The 22,129-nt window shown below is 39.2% G+C and overlaps 1 protein-coding gene across 6 annotated transcripts in view; it reads left to right on the plus strand.

Annotated features, from left to right (window-relative positions):
- The window catches only part of ARHGAP42 (Rho GTPase activating protein 42), a 258,286-nt gene that overhangs the window by 197,400 nt on the left and 38,757 nt on the right, over positions 1 to 22,129 (plus strand). For all 6 annotated transcript variants that reach the window (XM_039486640.1, XM_039486657.1, XM_039486648.1 and 3 more), the window contains 8 exons: positions 1,490 to 1,594; positions 5,496 to 5,625; positions 8,091 to 8,191; positions 11,984 to 12,093; positions 16,460 to 16,538; positions 17,721 to 17,760; positions 18,829 to 18,891; positions 20,647 to 20,721. In XM_039486640.1, coding sequence (XP_039342574.1) covers positions 1,490 to 1,594; positions 5,496 to 5,625; positions 8,091 to 8,191; positions 11,984 to 12,093; positions 16,460 to 16,538; positions 17,721 to 17,760; positions 18,829 to 18,891; positions 20,647 to 20,721 — 703 coding nt within the window. The remainder of the gene's footprint in view (positions 1 to 1,489; positions 1,595 to 5,495; positions 5,626 to 8,090; positions 8,192 to 11,983; positions 12,094 to 16,459; positions 16,539 to 17,720; positions 17,761 to 18,828; positions 18,892 to 20,646; positions 20,722 to 22,129) is intronic.

Genomic DNA, 22,129 nt, shown 5'->3' on the forward strand with positions numbered 1-22,129 from the left:
TCTATTAATGGTTTAATAGTGATATAACTTGATGCATCATCAGTAGTCATCCTCTTTTTATTATCAATAGACACAGTATAAAAATATCAACCTAAATACAAGGCTTTTAAACATAAATAGATGGCAGGACTATATTCATTAAAGGACCAAAATGAGTCTTTCAAAAACTTCAGTGGCACTCTTTCCTGCTTAAATATTAATTAAAAAAAAAAAGGAAGAAATTTCCAGTCTTGATACAGATTTAAATTTCTTTACTGGAAACTGTAAAAGACATACCAATTAAAGTTCATCAGAGTTTATATTTTTTTCTTTAGAGCAGGAAGAAGTGGTCTGGAACTTTTTGTATTCATTTCAGTTATGAAGCTGTCCAAAACTTATTTTCAAGACTCTCATCTGGAGAAAATAGGTCATAGACAGAGATTTTGGAATGAGGAAGGTGGAAAAATGTTCTGAATTGTCATAGATTCAAAACAAAACAAAAATCCCTTCAACTTTGAAAGTTTGCATTCCTTGCTCATGCAAAGCTGCCATTGAAAGTGATGAGAGTTTTGGGTGGTCCAGGAATGCAAGCATGGGCTCCAAGAGTATTAAGATCATAGTTTTGCTAATTTGAGGAGATCAACAAATAAGGTATCCTTATTTTTTGTTTTCCAGCATCTTAAGATTCACTTGTATATAAGGACAATGGGTCAGTTGTGCTTTGAAATTACTTTTCTCTTTTGCAGTTAATAACTTTTTCTGCATGCAGATGTGGTTGCCTCATCTCAAAAAAGATATATTGGAATTGGAAAAGGTTCAGAAAAGGGCAACAAAAATGATTAGGGGCATGGAGTGTCTGCCATATGAGGAGAGGTTAATAAGACTGGGACTTTTCAGCTTGGAAAAAAGACGACTAATGGGGGATATGACAGAGGTCTATAAAATCATGACTGGTGTGGAGAAAGTAAATAAGGAAGTGTTATTTACTCCTTATCATAACACAAGAACTAGGGGTCACTAAATGAAATTAATTGGCAGCAGGTTTAAAACAAACAAAAGGAAGTCTTTTTTCACACAATGCACAGTCAACCTGTGGAACTCCTTGCCAGAGGATGTTGTGAAGGCCAAGACTATAACAGAGTTCAAAACAGAGATAGATGAATTCATGGATGATAGGTCCATCAATGGCTATTAGCCATGATTGGCAGGGATGGTGTCCCTAGCCTCTGTTTCCAGAAGCTGGGAATGGGCAATGGGGGATGGATCACTTGTTGATTCCCCATTCTCTTAATTCCCTCTGGGGCACCTGGCATTAGCCACTGTTGGAAGACAGGATACTGGGCTAGATGGACCTTTAGTCTAAGCCAGTATGGCCATTCTTATGTTCTTAATCAGCATGTGTTCTGTTATATTTGTGATGATTAATATTTATAACGCCTGTTTTGATATTTGTGGTTCTTAATATTTGTAATGCATGTTTTGACATTAACATCTTATTTTACCTTTCCAGCTTTTGGCATTTCTTCAGGGATTATTTACTTTTTACCATGAGGGATATGAGCTGGCCCAGGAGTTCACCCCATACAAGCAACAGTTGCAATTCAACTTGCAGAATGTAAGATTGAACAGTATTTACTACAATTTCTCAGCTAATTGAATTTCAAAATAATAAAAGAGCAAGTAGAAATGCTTTATTGCAATTCTAAATCTTGAAATGTTTAGAAACATAAATAAAAAATATGAATAATTGAAAAGTGTTTGCTGAATGAAAGGTATGGCATCAAGTTTCTTTCCACCAGCAATCTTTGAAAATCAGTTGTCAGATGTTTGATCCATGATCTCCAGGCTTGACTAGTGCAACTCACTGTCTCCTCAATTCACAAATGTATCCCTGTACAGGACATCACTTAAGCTCACACTTTAAGTTCATATTTAAGTTGTCTTGAATAGAGATGGACTTAAACACGTGCTCAGGTGCTTTCCTAACTCAGGGCCTATGTCCAGAAATAAAAGAACACACCATGAAAATGCTTCGTGTGGTACAGAATGCAGCAGCTCATCTGCCTAGCGCCACAGGTTTCCATGAACCACTAGCCCTGCTGATCTGTTGTCTGTACTGACTCCCCATTGAATATGGAGTGTACTTCCAAGCTCCTGTCTTGATATGAAAGCCATCCAGGGGACTGGCTCTGGTTACCTGAGAGATCACCTCTCCTAAACCTGCAGCCTACAGGCCAATTGCTGGTCTCCATGGCTGATGTGCTGACAGGACATTTACTGCTAACTACTGCCCCTGCAACCACTCCCTTAAGGGTGAGGGACTCCACAGAATGAAGGTGGTTTTGCCCTGGACTTTATTAATGTAGTATTCTTAGGTTTGATGTGAAATACAATGTGTATCTCACTTGGCTCTAATCCTTCCATCCTCCTTTATGCCTGCTCCCACATGTGGATCCTGAAACCCGTGGAGAGCACTGTCCAAGGACATAGAGTGGTGGTCGCTAACACTGCTCTAACTTCACACACAGGTCTGCACATAGAAGTCCCCCTCTGTCCGCAAGTCCTCACAATCTTTTCTTCTTCCAAATTGTATATTTGCCACTTTTGGTTAAAGGCACAAGGGGTCACTGTTGCTTCACTGCAGGGATGAGAAAATAGCCATGTTCCAGTCCAGTGACTTAAGTAGTTCGGGGGGATAACTAAGTGGTTTGAGCATTGGCCTACTAAACCCAGGGTTATGAGTTCAATCCTTGATGGGGCCATTTAGGGAAATGGGGTAAAAATCTGTCTAGGGATTGGCCCTGCTTTGAGCAGGGGTTTGGACTAGATGACCTCCTGAAATCCTTTCCAACCCTGATATTCTATTTTAAAGTATGGGAGATCTCCACCAATCTGGGTCTGAGGACAATGGACCAAAGATAGATAAAAAATAAATTGAGACTATGTTAACACCTTCTATGTAAATGTGCCACAAGAACGAGAATTACTAAATTGTTTCTCCTATTTCACCATTAGGTAAAAACACATTCACCTCTTTTTCTTGTTTAAATAATTGTTAATGCCTTTATTTAAATTGCTTGTGGGATGACATCTGCAGGGCCATAGCTCTGGGTCAGGCAGAGAGAAGAAGAAACCTTTTTGATTTTTTTCCCCAAAACATGTGAAAGCTAGAAACTTTAAAATTATGTAAGCAAGAGGGTGATGAACAGAAAATGGAGATGGTTTTCCTGCAGGAGAGGCAGGGGGAAGTTAGTTGGGTGTGGTGGTGATCAGGGAGGCATATAGGAAGAGACGAGGAAGCGGAGGAGAAAAAATGGGGTCCACTCCTTTGTCTTATAGTTTCAGTGCTTAGTTTTCTCTCTTTTTGTTTTCCTCTTTCCTGCTTCTTTCATCTTCCCTCCCTACCTTTTGCCCTATCTCACCTTCATCCTCTGCAACATTTGTTCACTCCATCACATCCACTCTATCCTTTGTCTGCCTCCTTTTCGCCTTTTGTTCTTTCCTCTAATAGCCCCTTTCACAGGCCAATACTCACCTGCAATGCAGAGGAGTTGAGCAGAAGCTTGAATCAACTGAGCTGCCTGTAGACTCATCACTCGCAGCAGTGCCCAGTGTGACTGAACTTGAATCACACTTTCTGCATGAGGGAAGGTTGTCTCAAGAGAGTCGTTCATTGGGTGACCTGACAGAGGGAAGGACAACAATAATATGTGACAGCCCTTTCTGAAGTGATAGGTCCTGCAGAGTCCACGTTCTCACCCAGCCTGATGTCAGTTTCACTGGATCAGCTTGCCAGCCGCTTCCTTCAGGTGGCCACTCTGCTTGGTTTTACAAGAACTGAGACAAAACGCTGTCTTGGTTTTAAAAAAAAATCAGCAGTGACATATGGATGAATACTGAAAGCAAGGTCCTTCCTGGTTTCAGGGACACAGGGGCCATGATGCAAAGCCTATTGAAGTCAATGGCAAGACTTCCAGTGACTTCAGTGAAGTTTGGATTGGGCCCTTGGTCTCCCTAAGAAAAAGTTTTCTTTAAAAGTTCTAGGAGGAACCTTGCCTCTTTAGACTTCACTACCTAGCTAAACACAGGGCTGGTCTACATTGGGGGGGATCAATCTAAGATACGCAACTTCAGCTACGTGAATAGCATAGCTGAAGTCGAAGTATCTTAGATCAATTTACCTCTCGTCCTCACGGCGCGGGATCGATGTCTGCGGCTCCCCCTGTCGACTCCGCTACCGCCATTCGCACTGGTGGAGTTCCAGAGTCGACGGGAGCGCGTTCGGGGATCAATATATCGCGTCTAGATGAGACACGATATATCGATCCCCGAGAAATCGATCACTACCCGCCGATACAGCGGGTAGTCTAGACGTCCCACAGTTTGCCTCACAGAGAGTGCTTCAACCTGCATGTGATTATACTAATGCTTAAAGCCATGCATGTATGTGGCTTAATTTTTTTTGTCAGTTAAATCACTAATTGTTTTCTAATTACAGTGGCATGAGCTTCAATAAGTACTTACAGTGCTTTACATCTTCAAAGTGCTGTACAGACATGGGCTAAGTAAATTTTAGCTTTAGTTTAGTACATACTGTTCCTACTTCACAGGGACCTTGTGAGGATTAATTAGTTAATTTCAGTACATGAAAATATAAAGCAGTATATACCAGTTAAGTACTAGGATTAGGATTATTTTTACTGACCTTTTAAAATTTGCTGCAGGAACAAGGTGTAATTTTCACAAATATGCAAATATCTGAGTCTATATTTTGACCAGATAGGGCTAGATCTTGCAAGATACTGAGTGTACTTTCAGTGAAGTATAGCAAAGTAATTCTCAACCAAGGATACATGTACCTCTGGGGATATGCAGAGGTCTTCCAGGGGGTACATCAACTATCTAGATATTTACCTAGTTTTACAACAGGCTACATTAAAAGCACTAGCAAAACCAGTACAAACTAAAATTTCATAAAGTGACTTGTTTATACAGCTTTATATACTATACACTGAAATGTAAGAACAACATTTATATTTCATTTGATTTATTTTGTAATTATATTGTAAAATTGAGAAAGTAAGCACATTTTTAGTAATAGTGTGCTGTGACACTTTTGTATTTTTAAGTATGATTTTGTAAGTTTTTATGTGAGGTGAAACTTGGGGGTACGCAAGAAAAATAAGACTCCTGAAGGGGGTTCAATAGTCTGGAAAGGTTGAGAGCCACTGATCTAGCTCCTGCTCTTCACTCTGCATTTCCTTGACTTTTGTGGGTTTAAGTGAAGGTTTTGAGTGCTCCGCTGACAGTTTTCAAAGCACAGTAATGAGGATAACGTACATCTAGGGTTAATAACTTAATTTCCTTTGGAGCAGCATCCCTGTTTGTTTAAATGTGAATGTACTAGCATATTCCAGTGTAGTAGCAGAGGTAGTAATAATACCTATACTTATAGTCTTAGATACTTCAGAAATAGTAAGTTACTAGTATGATTTTACTCGTTTTATTTTCCTTAGACACGAAATAATTTTGAAAGTACCAGGCAGGAAGTCGAGAGACTGATGCAGAGAATGAAATCTGCCAGCCAGGATTACCAACCACCCAGTCAATGGACAATGGAAGGCTATCTCTATGTGCAGGAGAAACGTGAGTAATTACATCTGTGTACAACCAGTATTTGAAGATTGCCTTAGTGCATTTCAGCTTTTAGGGGATGCCAAGTAAATTGTTCCGGGTAAATTGTAAGGCAGGTTTCATGTCTGTTTTGTTGATTTGTTTATATTTAAGGTCAGACTGGCCTACAGGGAACTCTCCCAGGAGCTGTCTGGCCCTAACTAATCATAAGCTGGAAAAAGGTTTCCTGATTTGTTAGAGGCCTTTCTCTTTAAAACTGACAGACTGGCCTCTCAGCACTCTCACATGCCTCAGGTGACCCCCTGCCACCATTTCTGTCTCTTGAAAGCCAGCAGTCTTATGTCTCCCAAATGCCCCAGTGCCTCTAGCAGATCCTCACAGATATAGGGTGATAAAGAAGTTCTAGGGAACAACCCAGTGTCCAATCCATGAGACAGTTGGGGGCAAAGCATAAGATGTAGAGACTTAGAAGCAAAACAAAGTATAACTTCCAATTTGATACGCGAGAGAAACAACATGAAATACAAAAACAGGTAACTGGAGAACCCTGATAAAGAGGTACAGATTTATAGCTCATCTATACGCAAGTGATAAGGAAAGGCATTGGAATTAAGCAGGGTCCAAAGAGGTTAAGCAAATAGAATAAAAAGTTAATGGACTTAACCAAGAACATTGAGAGGAGTCATCCAATACATCACAATGTGAAGGCGAAATAGAATCAGAGACCATATGAAATGAACCATAGAGCAGTTTGACCCAAACTGAAAGAGTGAACAGCCCTGGATACCAAACACTGAGGACAGGAGAGAGATTAAAAGCTGAATGTGATCTGCAGTATCAAATAGCACTGTTCAAAGCTAATCAAATGTAAACAACCTGGCTGAGTGAGCTGCACCAAGTTCATTATAACCCCTTAGTAAAGCAATTTCAATCCTGTGTGCTACGCAGTGCTCTGTTTGATGGGGGCCTGGCTGAAGCTGGAGAAGTAGAGAGACCTTGTTTGAGATGTGTATGTGTGCGTGCAAGTTTGGTGTTCTAACAAATACAGATCATGATAAAATGCTGGTATTTATTTGAATACAAATCCAATTTTGATTCATTCCTAATTTCTGAGTCTAATATTAAAATACTTGGCATCTGGCATTAGAATCTCCTGTATCATACCTGGTCTTACCCAAATGACTAGTATAGATTCAGTCCCGAGGATATCTGCCTTCCCAGAACCATTTCAAGGGATTGTAGTGTGTTATAGATAATTGACTTTCCCACGGAAATCTTGACCTTAACTCCTATTAACGTATATGAGCAAAAAGGAGAGAGCCATTGTTCTGTTCTTATTTAACCTTGCTGATTTTTAGCAGCAGTAGCGGTAACATAGATGAGGTTTGAGCAGAGCATGTACCCTTTAATTGAATAATAATAATAAAAACCAGTGTTAAGTGGAAACTATACTGGGCATTATTAATGGGAGAGCAAGAAAGGAGTGAAATGTCAGGCACATGAAGTGTTTCATTAAATGGTGTGAGGCCAACTTGACATCCTCTCACTGAAAAGGGATTTGATCATTAGTTTATTTTGGGGAAAAGTCAGAAGGTCTGTAATCTCTGCCTCAGAGATGAAGGTGCTAATTGTTTATTTCCTTGTCATGCTGGCTTTAGCTTCCCACAACCAGTTATGTATGCTGTCCAAAAGTTAGTTTGGGTAGTATTTGCCATTCCTGAATGTAATACTATACGTGTTTATTGCTAGTACCACACAAGAGGTTAAAGATACCTTTGGGCTATGAAACAATTAGTTATTTCATTTCTCCCAAAAAAGCAAATTTGTAAAATGCTATAACAAATGTATTGTGGAAATAGCAGGGTGAGTATGGATTGGAGGAAAGGAGCGCTAGGTATCCCTCAGAACAAAGTTTTAATAATATTTGTAGACGATGCCAGGAAAGAATAAAATTGGATTTAAAATGGATTGTATTCTCATGGACAATAGGTTATAAATAACAAGTATAATGTCACAAATCAGGCATGTGTGGGCTAAAATTTTCAAAGCTGGGTGCCAAGTATTTGCTTCCGTAAAGATGTACTTACCCACTCAAACACAAGTGGCCTGATTTCAGAGATGCTAAGCATCTCCAACTACAGTCGACATGAATGAGAGCTGCAGGTGCTCTGCACTTTTCAATATCAGACCTTCTTTAGGTGCCTTAAAATGATTTGAAAAATTTTCCCCTTCTGATATAACTTGAGAGTTGGTGAAAATGCTGCCAGAATAAAAAAATGTGGTGAAAGCACCATAAGAATGTGTTATAGTTCAGAAGTAAAACAGACAACTTGTTTTTCTCTTTGATTTGCTGCTGACTCAGATTAATATTTGCCTGTGAAATACAAATGAGAGAGACGTATCCATTACATGATAAAATTGTGGTAAAATGTCCACACAGAGATTTTTTTTTTAATTGTTACATTTCTTTCATCTAGGACCCCTTGGATTTACCTGGGTAAAACATTACTGTACTTACGATAAAGGGACAAAAACATTTACAATGAGTGCAGCTGAAACAAAGTCTGGTGGGAAAGTGGTGAGTAGTATCTTGACATATCTCTTAGCCCTGGCTACACTAAGCTCGGGGGTCGAACTAGGGTACGCGAATTCAGCTACGTGAATAACGTAGCTGAATTCGAACTACCCTAGTTCGACTTACTTACCGTCCAGACGCCGCGGAAGCGAACTCCGCGGCTCCAAGGTTGACTCCGGCAACTCCTCCTGCCGTGGTGGAGTACCGGAGTTCGAACTAGCGCTTCCGGGGTTCGAACTATCGCGTCTAGATCAGACGCGATAGTTCGAACTACGAGCAGTCAAACTCGCCGCGTCGACCGTCCCGGTAAGTGTAAACGTACCCTTAGTAAACACATGAGAGTCAGCTTGTGTATTTTATATTATCTACTCAGGGTATTTATGAGGAAAAAATAATATATTAGGCAAGTTAGGGTAAACAAAATGCCCTCTGTCATGGATCAACAAAATGATTAACAAATGTTTTTACTTATGAAAAAAATAAAGGTCATATTAAGTATTTCAAATGAAAATATCTACTTTTTCCATAACTCGTTTACATGCTAAATACCATACATGCTAAATATAATACAATTTCTGTGGTATCTCCAAACATGTAAGAAAACTACAATACTTAGCACAGAAATATGAGTTAGACATCCTAATTTTTATTGCTTAAAAGTTGCATGACATTTAATCATATCAGATATAAATATGTAGATACTGGGCCATTTTCAGACTTGATAAATACTAATAGTTTTACTTACAGAGAGAGTTTTCAAAGCAAACTTTCATAATTAGACATTTTATTAAATGTATTATGTTGAACTGTCTGAAGAATGGTAAACAATTATGTGAGAAAGTACATTAAGTAATGTTGTCTCTTACAATATATATATGACAGAGATAAAAAGTGATTGTATAATGTGCTTGTATAATTTTAAGCCCTGCCAGCAATTATACACATGCTTAAATTTAAGCAGAGTAGAGGGGTTTACGTTTGTGTGTAAATATTCACAGGATCAAGGCCTTAAGGGGGGAAGGATAGCTCAGTGGTTTGCGCATTGGCCAGCCAAACCCAGGGTTGTAGCTTCAATCTTTGAGGGGGCAATTTGGGGCAAAAATCTGTCTGGGGATTGGTCCTGCTTTGGGCAGGAGTTTGGACTAGATGACCTCCTGAGGTCCCTTCCAACCCTGATATTCTATTCTATTACATTAAGAACATAAGAATGGCCATACTGGGTCAGACCAATGGTCCATCCAGCCCAGTATCCTGTCTACCAACAGTGGCCAATGCCAGGTGCTCCAGAGGGAGTGAACCTAACAGGTAATGATCAAGTGATCTCTCTCTTGCCATCCATCTCCACCCTCTGACAAACAGAGGCTAGGGACACCATTCCTTACCCATCCTGGCTAATAGCCATTAATGGACTTAACCACCATGAATTTATCTAGTTCTCTTTTAAACTCTGTTATAGTCCTAGCTTTCACAGCCTCCTCAGGCAAGGAGTTCCACAGGTTGACTGTGCACTGTGTAAAGAAGAACTTCCTTTTATTTGTTTTAAACCTGCTGCCCATTAATTTCATTTGGTGGCCCTTAGTTCTTATATTATGGGAACAAGTAAATAACTTTTCCTTATTCACTTTCACCACACCACTCATGATTTTATATCTCTATCATATCCCCCCTTAGTCTCCTCTTTTCCAAGCTGAAAAGTCCTAGCCTCTTTAATCTCTCCTCATATGGGACCCGTTCCAAACCCCTAATCATTTTAGTTGCCCTTCTCTGAACCTTTTCTAATGCCAATATGATAATTGAAATCCCCCACTATTATTGAGTTCTTTATTTTGATAGCCTCTCTAATTTCCCTTAGCATTTCATCGTCACTATCACTGTCCTGGTCAGGTGGTCGATAATAGATCCCTACTGTTATATTCTTATTAGAGCATGAAATTACTATCCATAGAGATTCTATGGAACATGTGGATTGATTTAAGATTTTTACTTCATTTTATTCTACATTTTTTTTCACATATAGAGCCACCCCCCGCACGTCCTGTTCTGTCCTTCCGATATATTTTGTACCCCGGAATGATTGTGTCCCATTGATTGTCCTCAGTCCACCAGGTTTCTGTGATGCCTATGATATCAATATCCTCCTTTAACATGAGGCACGCTGGTTCACCCATCTTATTATTTAGACTTCTAGCATTTGTGTACAAGCACTTTAAAAACTTGTCATTGTTTATTTGTCTGCCCTTTTCTGATGTGTCAGATCCTTTTTTATGTGAATGTTTCTTGTCTGATCTGGCCCATACTTTATCCTCTTCTATCCTCTCCTCCTGACTAAAACCTAGAGAATCTCTAGCAATAGACTCTCCTCTAAGAGAAGTCTCTGTCCGATCCACATGCTCCTCTGCACAATCGGCTTTTCCCCATCTCTTAGTTTAAAAACCTTCTCTGCAACCTTTTTAATGTTAAGTGCCAGCATTCTGGATCCACTTTGGTTTAGGTGGCGCCCATCTTTCCTGTGTAGGCTCCCCCTATCCCAAAAGTTTCCCCAGTTCCTAATAAATCTAAACCCCTCCTCTCTACACCATCGTCTCATCCACGCATTGAGACTCTGAAGTTCTGCCTGCCTACCTGGCCCTGCGCATGGAACTGGAAGCATTTCTGAGAATGCCACCATAGAGGTCCTGGATTTCAGTCTCTTTCCTAGCAGCCTAAATTTGGCCTCCAGGACGTCTCTCCTACTCTTTCCTATGTCATTGGTACCTACAGGTACCATGACCACCGGCTCCTCCCCAGCACTACACATAAGTCTGTCTAGATGCCTCGAGAGATCTGAAACCTTCACACCAAGCAGGGAAGTCACCATATGGTTCTCCCGGTCATCACAAACCCAACTATCTATGTTTCTAATGATCCAATCTCCCATTACTAACACCTGCCTTTTCCTAATGACTAGAGTTCCCTCCCCCGGAGAGGTAACATCAGTGCGAGAGGATACCCCAACATCATCTGGAAGGAGGGTCCCAACTATGGGAAGGTTCCCTCTGCTCCTGTTGACTGCTCTCCTTCCCTAAGCCTTTCATCCTCCTTAACTGTCTGACCGGAGGACCGTGGGACAAATCTACAGTGTCCCGGAAAGCCTCATCAACATACCTCTCTGCCTCCCTTAGCTCCTCCAGTTCTGCCACCCTGGCCTCCAAAGCCCGTACGCGGTCTCTGAGAGCCAGGAGCTCCTTGCACCAAATGGTAATAATTGGAGATATACCAATCTCCTAGAGCTGGAAGGGACCTTGAAAGGTCATTGAGTCCAGCCCCCTGCCTTCACTAGCAGAACCAATTTTTGCCCCAGATCCCTAAATGGCCCCCTCAAGGATTGAACTCACAATCCTGGGTTTAGCAGGCCAATGCTCAAACCACTGAGCTACCCCTCCCATCCCATCCCATCCCATCTGTGGCAAATGCACACATATGCCACCCACCCACAGGGCAGGTAATCATATATGCTACACTGAGCACAATAAACAGGATAGCCCCCACTCTGCTGCTGGGCTTCTGCCTGCATTCTCTCCTACAGCTACTTAGGTTAATGAGAGGGGTTTTGTTTAAATCAAGAAGTTTTGATGATAGTTTAGTTTAAAGGTTACACCAAGGTTTTGAAGAAAGGCAGGTGTACCTCGCCCCCTTCCCATTCTCCTCCTGAACTCCCTCTCGAAACTCCCTGTTAGCGGCCCCTGTTCGCTCTGTAGCCCACTGTTCACAGTGTAGTCTCCGCGTGCTGATTGTCTTTTTTTGTATGTCTTACAGAATGGCCTTGTCACAAGCTCACCAGAAATATTCAAGCTAAAATCCTGCATCCGGAGAAAGACTGATTCAATTGACAAACGTTTCTGTTTTGATATTGAAGTATCTGAAAGGTTTGAAGTTCTTTTTTTAAAGAACATTATTAATTATTTAATAAAATGTATTTACCTAAGAACTATGTGCGTATAAGGCCAAACTTTCAAATGTGTGCTCCTAATTGCTCAGAACCTATTTTTCTGACCACAAAACAAATAACACTACATGTGTGTATTATCCATGCACAATTAACCATGTTGGATAGACATATCTGTTTTTTGGAAAACTTACAGTTCAATTAATAAACTTATACTGCAATATTCCACTTAGGAAGGAACAATCAGTTGCACACATACAAAATGGGAAATGCCTGCCTAGGAGGGAGTAGTGTGGAAAGGTATCTGGGGGTCATAGTGGATCACAAGCTAAATATGATTCAACAGTATAACGCTGTTTCAAAGAAAAGCAAACATCATTCTGGGATATATTAGCAGGAGTATTGTAAGCAAGATACGAGAAGTAATTCTTCCACTCTACTCCGCGCTGATTAGGCCTCAACTGGAGTATTGTGTCCAGTTCTGGGCGCCACATTTCAGGAAAGATGTGGACAAATTGGAGAAAGTCCAGAGAAGAGCAACAAAAATGATTAAAGGTCTAGAAAACATGATCTCTGAGGGAAAATTGAAAAAATTGGGTTTGTTTAGTCTGGAGAAGAGAAGCCTGAGAGGGAACATAACAGTTTTCAAGTATGGGAATAAATTGCCTAGGGAGGTTGCAGAATCTCCGTCATTGGGGATTTTTAAGAGGAGGTTGGACAAACACCTGTCAGGGAAGTGTCACTATTTTATAACGTTAATTTTGTGGTGAATTTTGTGCTTGTGAAAGATAGATATACCTGTAATCTAAAGTCCTGTATTAATAGGTAAAATCCAGTCATTAGCATTACAAATTTGGGGTGGGGATATGTTGGGATAAATTACTTGATATGTGGTGCCATTTAATTTCAGAAATATGGGCAAAAAGGGGTGGTTCTTGTTCTGGTTTTGTTAAAAAAAAACATAGGTTACAATTTTGTTTTGGAAAACCAAAATCAGAGAGTGGTTCAAATTCAAAGATCAAAATATATCAAAACTAACTTTATCCGACAAAATGATGGTAGCGCTACAGTAAGATAGTTAAAAAGTGAGTTTTGTCCTTAAAGTTTTAGAAAGATCTTAAATTCTTTCAGTTCTCTTTAAATTTAAGTTCCTTGAGGGGAGGGATAGCTCAGTGGTTTGAGCATTGGCCTGCTAAATAGAGCGCTGTGAGTTCAATCCTTGAGGCAGCCACTTAGGGATCTGGGGCAAAAATTGGTCCTACTAGTGAAGGCAGGGGGTTGGACTCAATGACTTTTCACAGTCCCTTCCAGTTCTGGGAGATTAGTATATCTCCAATTATTACCTTTTTTTTTTTTAATTACCAAAATGGAGTTATACACTTTTGGAATAAAACTTGTTAATTTTAACTTGGTTTAACAAGTCTTGTTTATTTTGATTTGCTTTAACAAGTTAAAATGCAGAGAGCTTACACCTAAATGTTTTCTGAAAATTTAGACAAAAAAGTTGAAAGCACACTAGTTCACAAGGTTGCTTAAAATACTATTATGAAAGGAGACAGACCTTTCAGAGACTGACAAGAAGTCAAGTTTTGAAATTGGTTCCATATTTAACAGGAAACCAGTGGAGGTTTGCGTGAGTCAGCAGAGGAGATAAAAAGTTCTGGTCAACATGATACCTAGAAATTATCAGTTGGCAGGCAGCCTATATGCAAAAAGTGGCACTTATCACTTCTGGATGACACATTGAAACTTGGATTCCTCTGTGAAAGGGAGATTCTGATGTCAAATATATTTGTAATGATAAAATACTTCCTTGCTGTTTCATGTTTTTTAATTTATACACTATTAAAACATAGGGGAATTGGGAAGAATACAAAGTTGTTAACGACAGACTTTAAATAACTGAATACTGATTTTAAAGATTAGGCTTAAGTTTTTTTAAGATGTAATCCTGAGAATTGTTGAGTATCCTCAACAGTGATCAATTTCAGTCAGAGAGGAAGGACATTTGGTAACTTGCAGGGTTTGGCCTTCATTGAATAATTATTTACTCATAGGGTTTATAAGGTACAACAAAGTCTTTAAAGACCTGGAAAGGACTGTTATGAGCAACTCCTCCTCCACCTCCAAGCCTCTCATCTCATGAGACTTAATCCTCTCCCACCTAGTACTCAGAATCTATATGGAGATGTTGCAAGTGCTGATAAGACAGCATAGACTGAAGTGCATCACTAAATCAGTGTTTTTCAGCCTATGGTCCTGGGACCCCTGGAGTCCGCAGACTGTCTAAGATTCCCAAAGGGGACCACACCTCCATTCGAAATTTTTTAGGAAAAAAGATTGAAAACCACTGCACTAAATGAAAGAAACAATCTGATATGAAAACACATCTAAGTGAAACAATTTAAATTTTACTCAGATGTTGTTCTCAACAGTTTTCAGCTCAGATGTTTATAAGAGTTCTTCTTGTATTGCAGCCAGTATAAGGGGTGCCACCAGCTCCCTCCCTCCCTCAGGTCCTTCTTACCACCAGTGACAGTGCTGGAATGTCTCCTTGCTTTGACAAGCTTTCCTGTCTCTACTGTGTCTAGTAGTGAATGTGTTGTATATTGTTGTTTAATGTTGTATAGTCAATAGTTCCCTTAGTGTTAAGCTAGAAATAGTTAGTCCTGTATGGGACTCAACCTAGGGACGAGGCATGCCCTTATCAACAGGCTTCAAACCTTGTGACTGTTGCAAAAAATCTATGCCAGTCAGTGATCCCCATAGAAGCTATCTGACATGTTTAGGGGAAACCCACATGAGCGACAAGTGTCACATTTGCAAGAGCTTCAGACTGCAGACCAAGAAGGAGTGTTCCTTGCACCAGCCTCGGAGCCGACAAGATCAGACTCTGCTCCAAGCACCATGGCCTCGGTGTGGAGTGTGCTGCTGATCCCCATCCCTGTAACTGGCAAAAAAAGCAAAGAAAGGCTGTTCTCCTACGTCCCATGAAGGAAAAGAGAGAGCTGGTGGAGATCAAAGACCTGCATGTGGCAGCTTTTCCCCTCCAGATGGTGGCCAGGCTCTGAGTCCTGTTGAGCCTACTTCAAGACCCACCTGCTATGCTAGACAGTGTCAGAGGCACTTGGTGTGCTATCCACACCAGAGGCCTTTCAGGCCACTAAGGACATAATGTCCTTTTCTTTCCCCCAGATCCCTAAATGGCATCCTTAAGGAATGACCTTATAACCCTGGGTTTAGCAGGCCAATGCGCAAACCACTGAGCTGTTCCTCCCCCTACAGTTTAAAATGTTTTATGAAACATTGTGTGGAGGTAGAAAATGTTTATCAAATGACATGACCTTCCTAATTTCAGTAGGAGGACTCTTTATATGTATTCCCCTCCCCATCCCTGTTTTGGTTTGAATCTATAACTTACGCTTTACATTTTAAATATATATGTGGAGAGAGGCACAGATTTTAAAGCTATTGGAGAACATTGTGATCATCTAATATGACCTCTTACGTAATGCAGGCTGTAGAATTTCACCCAGTAGCTTCTTGATTTCTCGTGATTGAGATAGCACATAATTTGTAGAATAACATCCAATATTGGTTTAATGAGGCAGGCTTTTCATTTCTTCTTCAGGATTGTGGAGCTCTGTTTGTGTATATCTATATTTAAGTGGTGAGAATACTCTGGGGGATAATTAGTATAAATTTAGTATCTTTTATTTCTGTATTTGACAAAGGAAGACTGTGTGTTCAAACAAGGTGTCAAAAGTTTTGAATAGATAGGTCCTAGACAGGTGAGAGCAAAGCTTCTTAAAGGGGCTTTTCTTTGACGCTCCACGTTTGCCAGTTTTTGGACTGCCATCACTTTTAAAGTAGCTCACTGATGCAGACAAAAAGATCCGGAACTATGAATTGTTTATACAGCTGACTATATATATAAGTAATATTTACACTGAGTTTTTAGTAGGTGTGTGTGCTTTTGTATCACTAATAAACCCCATTTCTACAGAGCCTCTTCCATTAGTTAAGTAGGCATGTCTACTGAATTAATTTATTTTTATCAGCTGTATAAACAATTCATAGTTACACTTTGATACCACATTTCATCTGAGATTCTCAAATGTTAACTAATGAAGTCTTACACTCCCTTGTGACAGAGTAAGTTTTATTATCCCAGTTTCACAGAGATAAAAAACAGACACAGAAAGGTCAAGATACATGCCTAGTACTACAAAAAAGTAAATAATTATGTTTAGACTAGATAACATTTCCTGTTAAAACTATCTTAAATATCATTGGTTGGAAAAATAATTAATATGTTTTAAATAATATATATTTTGTTTTAATAGACATGGGATCATAACACTTCAGGCTTTTTCAGAGTCCAACAGGAAACTTTGGCTGGAAGCTATGGATGGAAAGGAACCAGTAAGGAAATTTGTTAGATTATTTATTATGAGTTCAGATTTCTTATATACAGAAGTGAGAAGAACAAATTGCCGTGCATCTCAAAATATCTCAAAGACGGAGAAACAATTTACATAAACTTTTACGACACAATGCATACATGCAAACGGTATTTCGCAAGCTGTATGGACAAAGCAATGGTAAAATAAACACGAATGATAAGATAATCATTACATTAATAATAAAGCAGAAAAAAATAGTATATCTCAACCTGTAGTCACACATTGAGTCACTTAAGTTAGTTGGGATATTGACAATCCGGCCAACATAATATTTTGTTGGCATACAGGACACGTGCACAGGCACAATTTGTGAATTTGAGAGCAAGTCATCTTAGGGGTGATGCCTTTGAGCAGCAATATCGCCACCTTTAAAGGTGCTGCAGAGAAAAGAAACTGTGATGGAGGCTGGTAGGTGTTGATGAGAGAAGCTCACCTGAGATTTCCTCCTGCCATTAACCTACACTTGAGATTTCCATTGAATACAATGGCACAGCTCCACATGTAGACCCAAAAGGGAGAAGATGATTGTTCAGAATTATGACTTAGATCCAGGGCCGGCTCCAGGGTTTTTGCCACCCCAAGCGGCAGGGAAATAGCCATGATTTGATCGGCGGCAGCTTCACCACGCCGCTTTCTTCTTTGGCGACAATTCAGCGGCAGGTCCTTCCCTCTGAGAGGAACCAAGGGACCCGCCGCCGAATTGCCGCTGAAGAGCCAGATGTGCCGCTCCTTCCCCTTGGCCGCCCCAAGCACCTGCTTGCTGAGCTGGTGCCTGGAGCCAGCCCTGGCTAGATAGCACCTGGTCTCACTGAGCAGGTCCAACCAAGGAGTAAGGACTGAGAGTAAACAGGGCTCACATATAACAATACAGAATCTACAATTCTGGCAACTCAGTACCATCTTTCAGCTACCCAAATGTGTAGTTGAACTGAACTCTCATAAGAGAAACTGTCTGCTAGAGGCAACATTTTAAGTTTTATGCTTGTTAAGCTCATTTACAATGACTGCATAGTAAATAAATGGCAGGAGCAAGGCTTGGCCAATGCAACATGCTAATGCAAAATGTGTTCACACTGGCTTGAGAGCTGTTAACTGACCTGGAAGTCACAAATGTTCATATTGCAATGTTTTCTTTTTTCAGATTTACACTTTGCCAGCCATTATTAGCAAGAAGGAAGAAAGTAAGTTTTTTTAATTATGTAAAATTATTAAATATACCTGGATTTCTGCAGTATAATGTCCTTGTTTTCAGGCATATTAGGGTTGCAAATTACATTATTATATTTTCATATATTGCCAAAAATTACTCTTTTCTGTGAACTTGCAAGAAAGTACATCTTGTCTCAAGGGTCAGTTACATCAGGTGTGAAGAAGTCTTCAATGTTTGTATTATAATCAAATATAAATTGGGAGAAAATTAAAATAAATCATGCTTCTGGCTAATGTGGTTCCAAAACAGTACACTATGTATAATGTCACTCTAGATAGCTATAGATATATTCATAGTTCTATATATAAATGTATATATAAAATAAAATGGACTGCCTGCACCCTGACATAATAATATCCCTGTACCTGATAACTTGTTTATGGTCTTCAGACATAGGATATTATGGCTTTTATTGTGGTGATGGGAAAACATTACATTATCATGCAGTTACTCCATTATAATTTATGTGTGTCTGTGCAGGTGTCACACACACACACACATTATTATTATTCTTTGTTTCCCATCCGTCAGCTCAGCAATAACAATGGAGCCAAATGAAGTCTGTCCAACACTTTCTAGCTTGTACGAGCTTCACAGTTTCATTCATATTTAAACCTTTTGTATGTCATTCTTCACTGTGTTTATCCTACACATCCTGTAACGTAACATGACTCCTCCTGTTTCATCTCTCAATCATGTAGCCATTGCTGCTTCCACAGACATGCTTTCGGCCATACAAGTGGTGGGGTTAGGTTACCACACTTTTATTTCTAACATATGTTAAAGAATTCTAGTTTTGAAATATACATACTAAAAATATAATAACAAACACACATGAATATACTAATGAGCAGAAAGTTTAATTGCATTCTTTTAGGATAAAGATGTAATTAAACAATAATATAAATAATAGTTACTACCTCTAGGTGCTATGCTCTTATGGACAAATGTTTAGGGCTCACATCTGATCCTAACATGAAGATGTAGCTAACCACAAAGGCAGATTAAAGTAAATAATGTATTTTTCTTCAATTTATAGTGTTCTTAAATGAAGCAGGTTTTAACTTTGTGAGGAAATGTATTCTTGCTGTGGAGACAAGAGGTATGTATTACATTACACTCTATATATTACATAGTATGCATATGGTTTTCTCTGACATAGGTTACTTTCCAATGCTTAAGCAGAAAATATTTTCCAAGTTCAGTTTGGAATCTATGTGTCACTCAACTTGTACTTTTCACAGCTGAAACACTGTTGCCAAAATCTTTAATTTATCATTTAAGTATAAATTATAGCAACTTATTGTTTCTTTTTTTAAATTAACACTTTTCTCTTATTAGTCAATTTAATGCTCAGTTGTACTTAATACACATTGGGACAAATTTATCCCTAGCTTACTCCCTTAACTTTATTTGCCTTATACCAGTTATACATTTCATTCATGGTTCATCCATTGTTTGTGTTTAATAACTGAAATTCAATAGTAGGAAAGTTATGCCTTATATGGGAAGAAGAACAAAATAATAGTCTAGCTACTGCTGATATAGTATTTTACTACTCATAATAAATCAGTCCTCAGTTATTCCTATGTAACCTTCTGAAACAAATAAGGTCATGTGCTTCTTACTGAGAGCAGAATTTTGAACATTATATTGAAAGAGGCACCAATAATACAAGCATTTTAAAATAGTAAAACTTGATATGGCAAATAGACAAAAAGTTTAATAACATCAAAATTAAAATTAAATATGTGTATTAGGAATGATTATCTAAATAAATTGGCTGAACTTAAGAAGCATCCTCCTGTTTAGGCATTTGAGATTGTGACAAATTATAATTGTTTTTTCTCAAACATCCTCAGAAAAGAACTTTGCCATGGTTACACCTAAGAACTCTCTATAGTACAAGGTGCTAAGGAAAAAAAGGAGATCAAGTCAAGATTTGTTTCTGACTTGATTTTTTATCATAGCTCAGTATTGCTTTGAAAATCGAGGTTCATGAAATTCCCATCATTCGAGTGTTAAAATATGATACTATAAAGGCCTGAAATAGAAAATTATCCAGTAGCATTTTCCCATACAGTACTATAAAAAATATTCTTTGCATTTGGGCCATGCCTGTCTCAACCATTTGAGGATAATTGGGACCTAAGGCTGTCCCTTTATCTTGTTTTGGGGCTCTACAAATTAAAACAATCCTGTCATTCAGCATTGACAAAGTAGCTGCAGAACTGCAGATAAACAAGGAAAACACTAGACTGTGCAGATGTTTTAAGTAGAATTGTTTGTATCACCAGTAAGTTCTGTACGAAAGTAATTGCTGTAATTGTCAGCAACTTTTGGATATGGAGGACATTATTCCACTCTCATTTGCACTGGTGTAAATTCAGAGTAAGTCCACTGAAGTGCTTGTGTTACACAAGTTTACATTTCTTGGTAAGCAAGAACAGGGCTAGGAAGTGAGGACAAGCCTCTATAGTGCTTCTGGGACTTATTTTTCACTTCTCAGACATCATTCCATTGTCTGCTATCATGGCTCCTTTCCATGAGTCAGTCGGACAGAATGTTGGGCCTTTTTGTGGGGTTTCATTTAATTAACATATAGCTAAGATTTATTTATAATATGGTGTAATTTCAGTAAAATATGTCTGGTAATTTCCCAAAATGGCGCTAAATAGTCCAAAGTGGTGTACAGGAATTTAGCTGCATAACTTCCTATAAATTAATGGATGGTTAAACCTCATAAACCATTTTGAAAATTTACACCCAAATGTCTCACCTATGTGTCCATTTACATGAACATGCTGTACTTTTGGTGCCATGATTCAGTTCATTATCCTGTATTTTTTCCATATAGGTATCACAATCTTGGGGCTGTACAGAATAGGAGGTGTAAACTCCAAAGTGCAAAAGCTGATGAATACCATATTTTGTAAGTTTTGGAAGATTTTGTATGAAAAACTCTAATATCCACCAAGGACATTATGGACATGATTTCCTTCACTGTCTCTGCTCAAAAATGTGTGTACAGTAGTAAGTTTAGTTTGCACTTGCAATTACAGGTGGCAAATTAAGTGAGTAAGCATGCAAATAGTTAGCTATGTATGTAACTGGCCATTGTTACTCAGGGCAGGTTTACACTACAGCCAGGATCAGCGCTCTGAGATTGATCCACCAGCGGTCGATTTAGCAGGTCTAGTAAAGACCTACCAAATCAACTGCAGATGGCTCTCCAGTCAACCCCTGTACTCTACCCCCTACAACCTCCCGCAGTGTAGACCCTGCAGTAACTCAACCTAAGGTACATTGACTCCAGCTACATTATTCACATAATTGCGTAGCGTAACGTAGGTCGACTTACCACAGTAGTGTAGACATAGCCTCAGTTTGTGCAGAGAGTCATTGAAATTGCATACACGGACTGTGGATAGATGTGCATTTTTCACAATTAATTTAGTTTATTTATTTGAATTTATTAAAAAATGAAACAGGAAATCTGTCCAGAGCTCTCAACAGCCCAACACAAATTACAAGGGGAAAAAAAAGTTTTACCTCTCAATGATCAACAGGACTCAATCCTCTATGAAACACAGAACTCCCTTCCCACATTTAATCAAACACTAATTCCACTGCAGCCTGTATAAATGGATGTACATTGCAACATGCCCCAGTGGTCAACAAACCCAGGCTATTCAGGAAAGCTGGCTCCAGACCTGAGAAGACTCTGCTGCCAGCCCTCTCTTTTAATTTAAGGGGAATCCAACTGGAGTGTGTCTACTGACTGAGGCAGTATGACACAAGGATAGAGGAAGTGTCTCCCATCGGAACACCCCAAGACCTTTAGGTCTTTACCGATCAAAAACAACATCTTAAATTCAATTCAGAAACAAATGGGCAGTCAATGCAAATCATGGAGCAAAGGTGGCTCATGCAGACAGTTGAGAAAAATTAGACCCATTGGATTTGTTTATATTGTGCAGCTGCGATTATTTAAATACATCTATAAATCCCTTTCTTCATTTAATTGTAATGCTCAGTTTATTGGATCTGTTTGTCAAGGCATGGAATACCAAACACCCAGAAGTGTCCCTCAACTTTAGGTCAATATATTACAACCATCATCAATTAATAACTCACAGTTTATAACACTTTCCTTTTTGGGGGATCCTGGGGTTTCACTTATTTTGCTAATCTGGATATAACCTCCCCCTTTTTTGAAGATTGCTCTATATCAAAACCAGAGCAACTGGCAACCCCGTATCACCTTTGGTTTAGTTTACTCTTTGAAGTTGGGCACATAGTTGAGATGTCTATATACTAGATGCTATTCCATTTTTCTG

The sequence above is a fragment of the Mauremys reevesii genome, linkage group 1 (genome assembly GCF_016161935.1).
Source record: "Mauremys reevesii isolate NIE-2019 linkage group 1, ASM1616193v1, whole genome shotgun sequence".
Taxonomy (NCBI): Eukaryota; Metazoa; Chordata; order Testudines; family Geoemydidae; genus Mauremys; species Mauremys reevesii.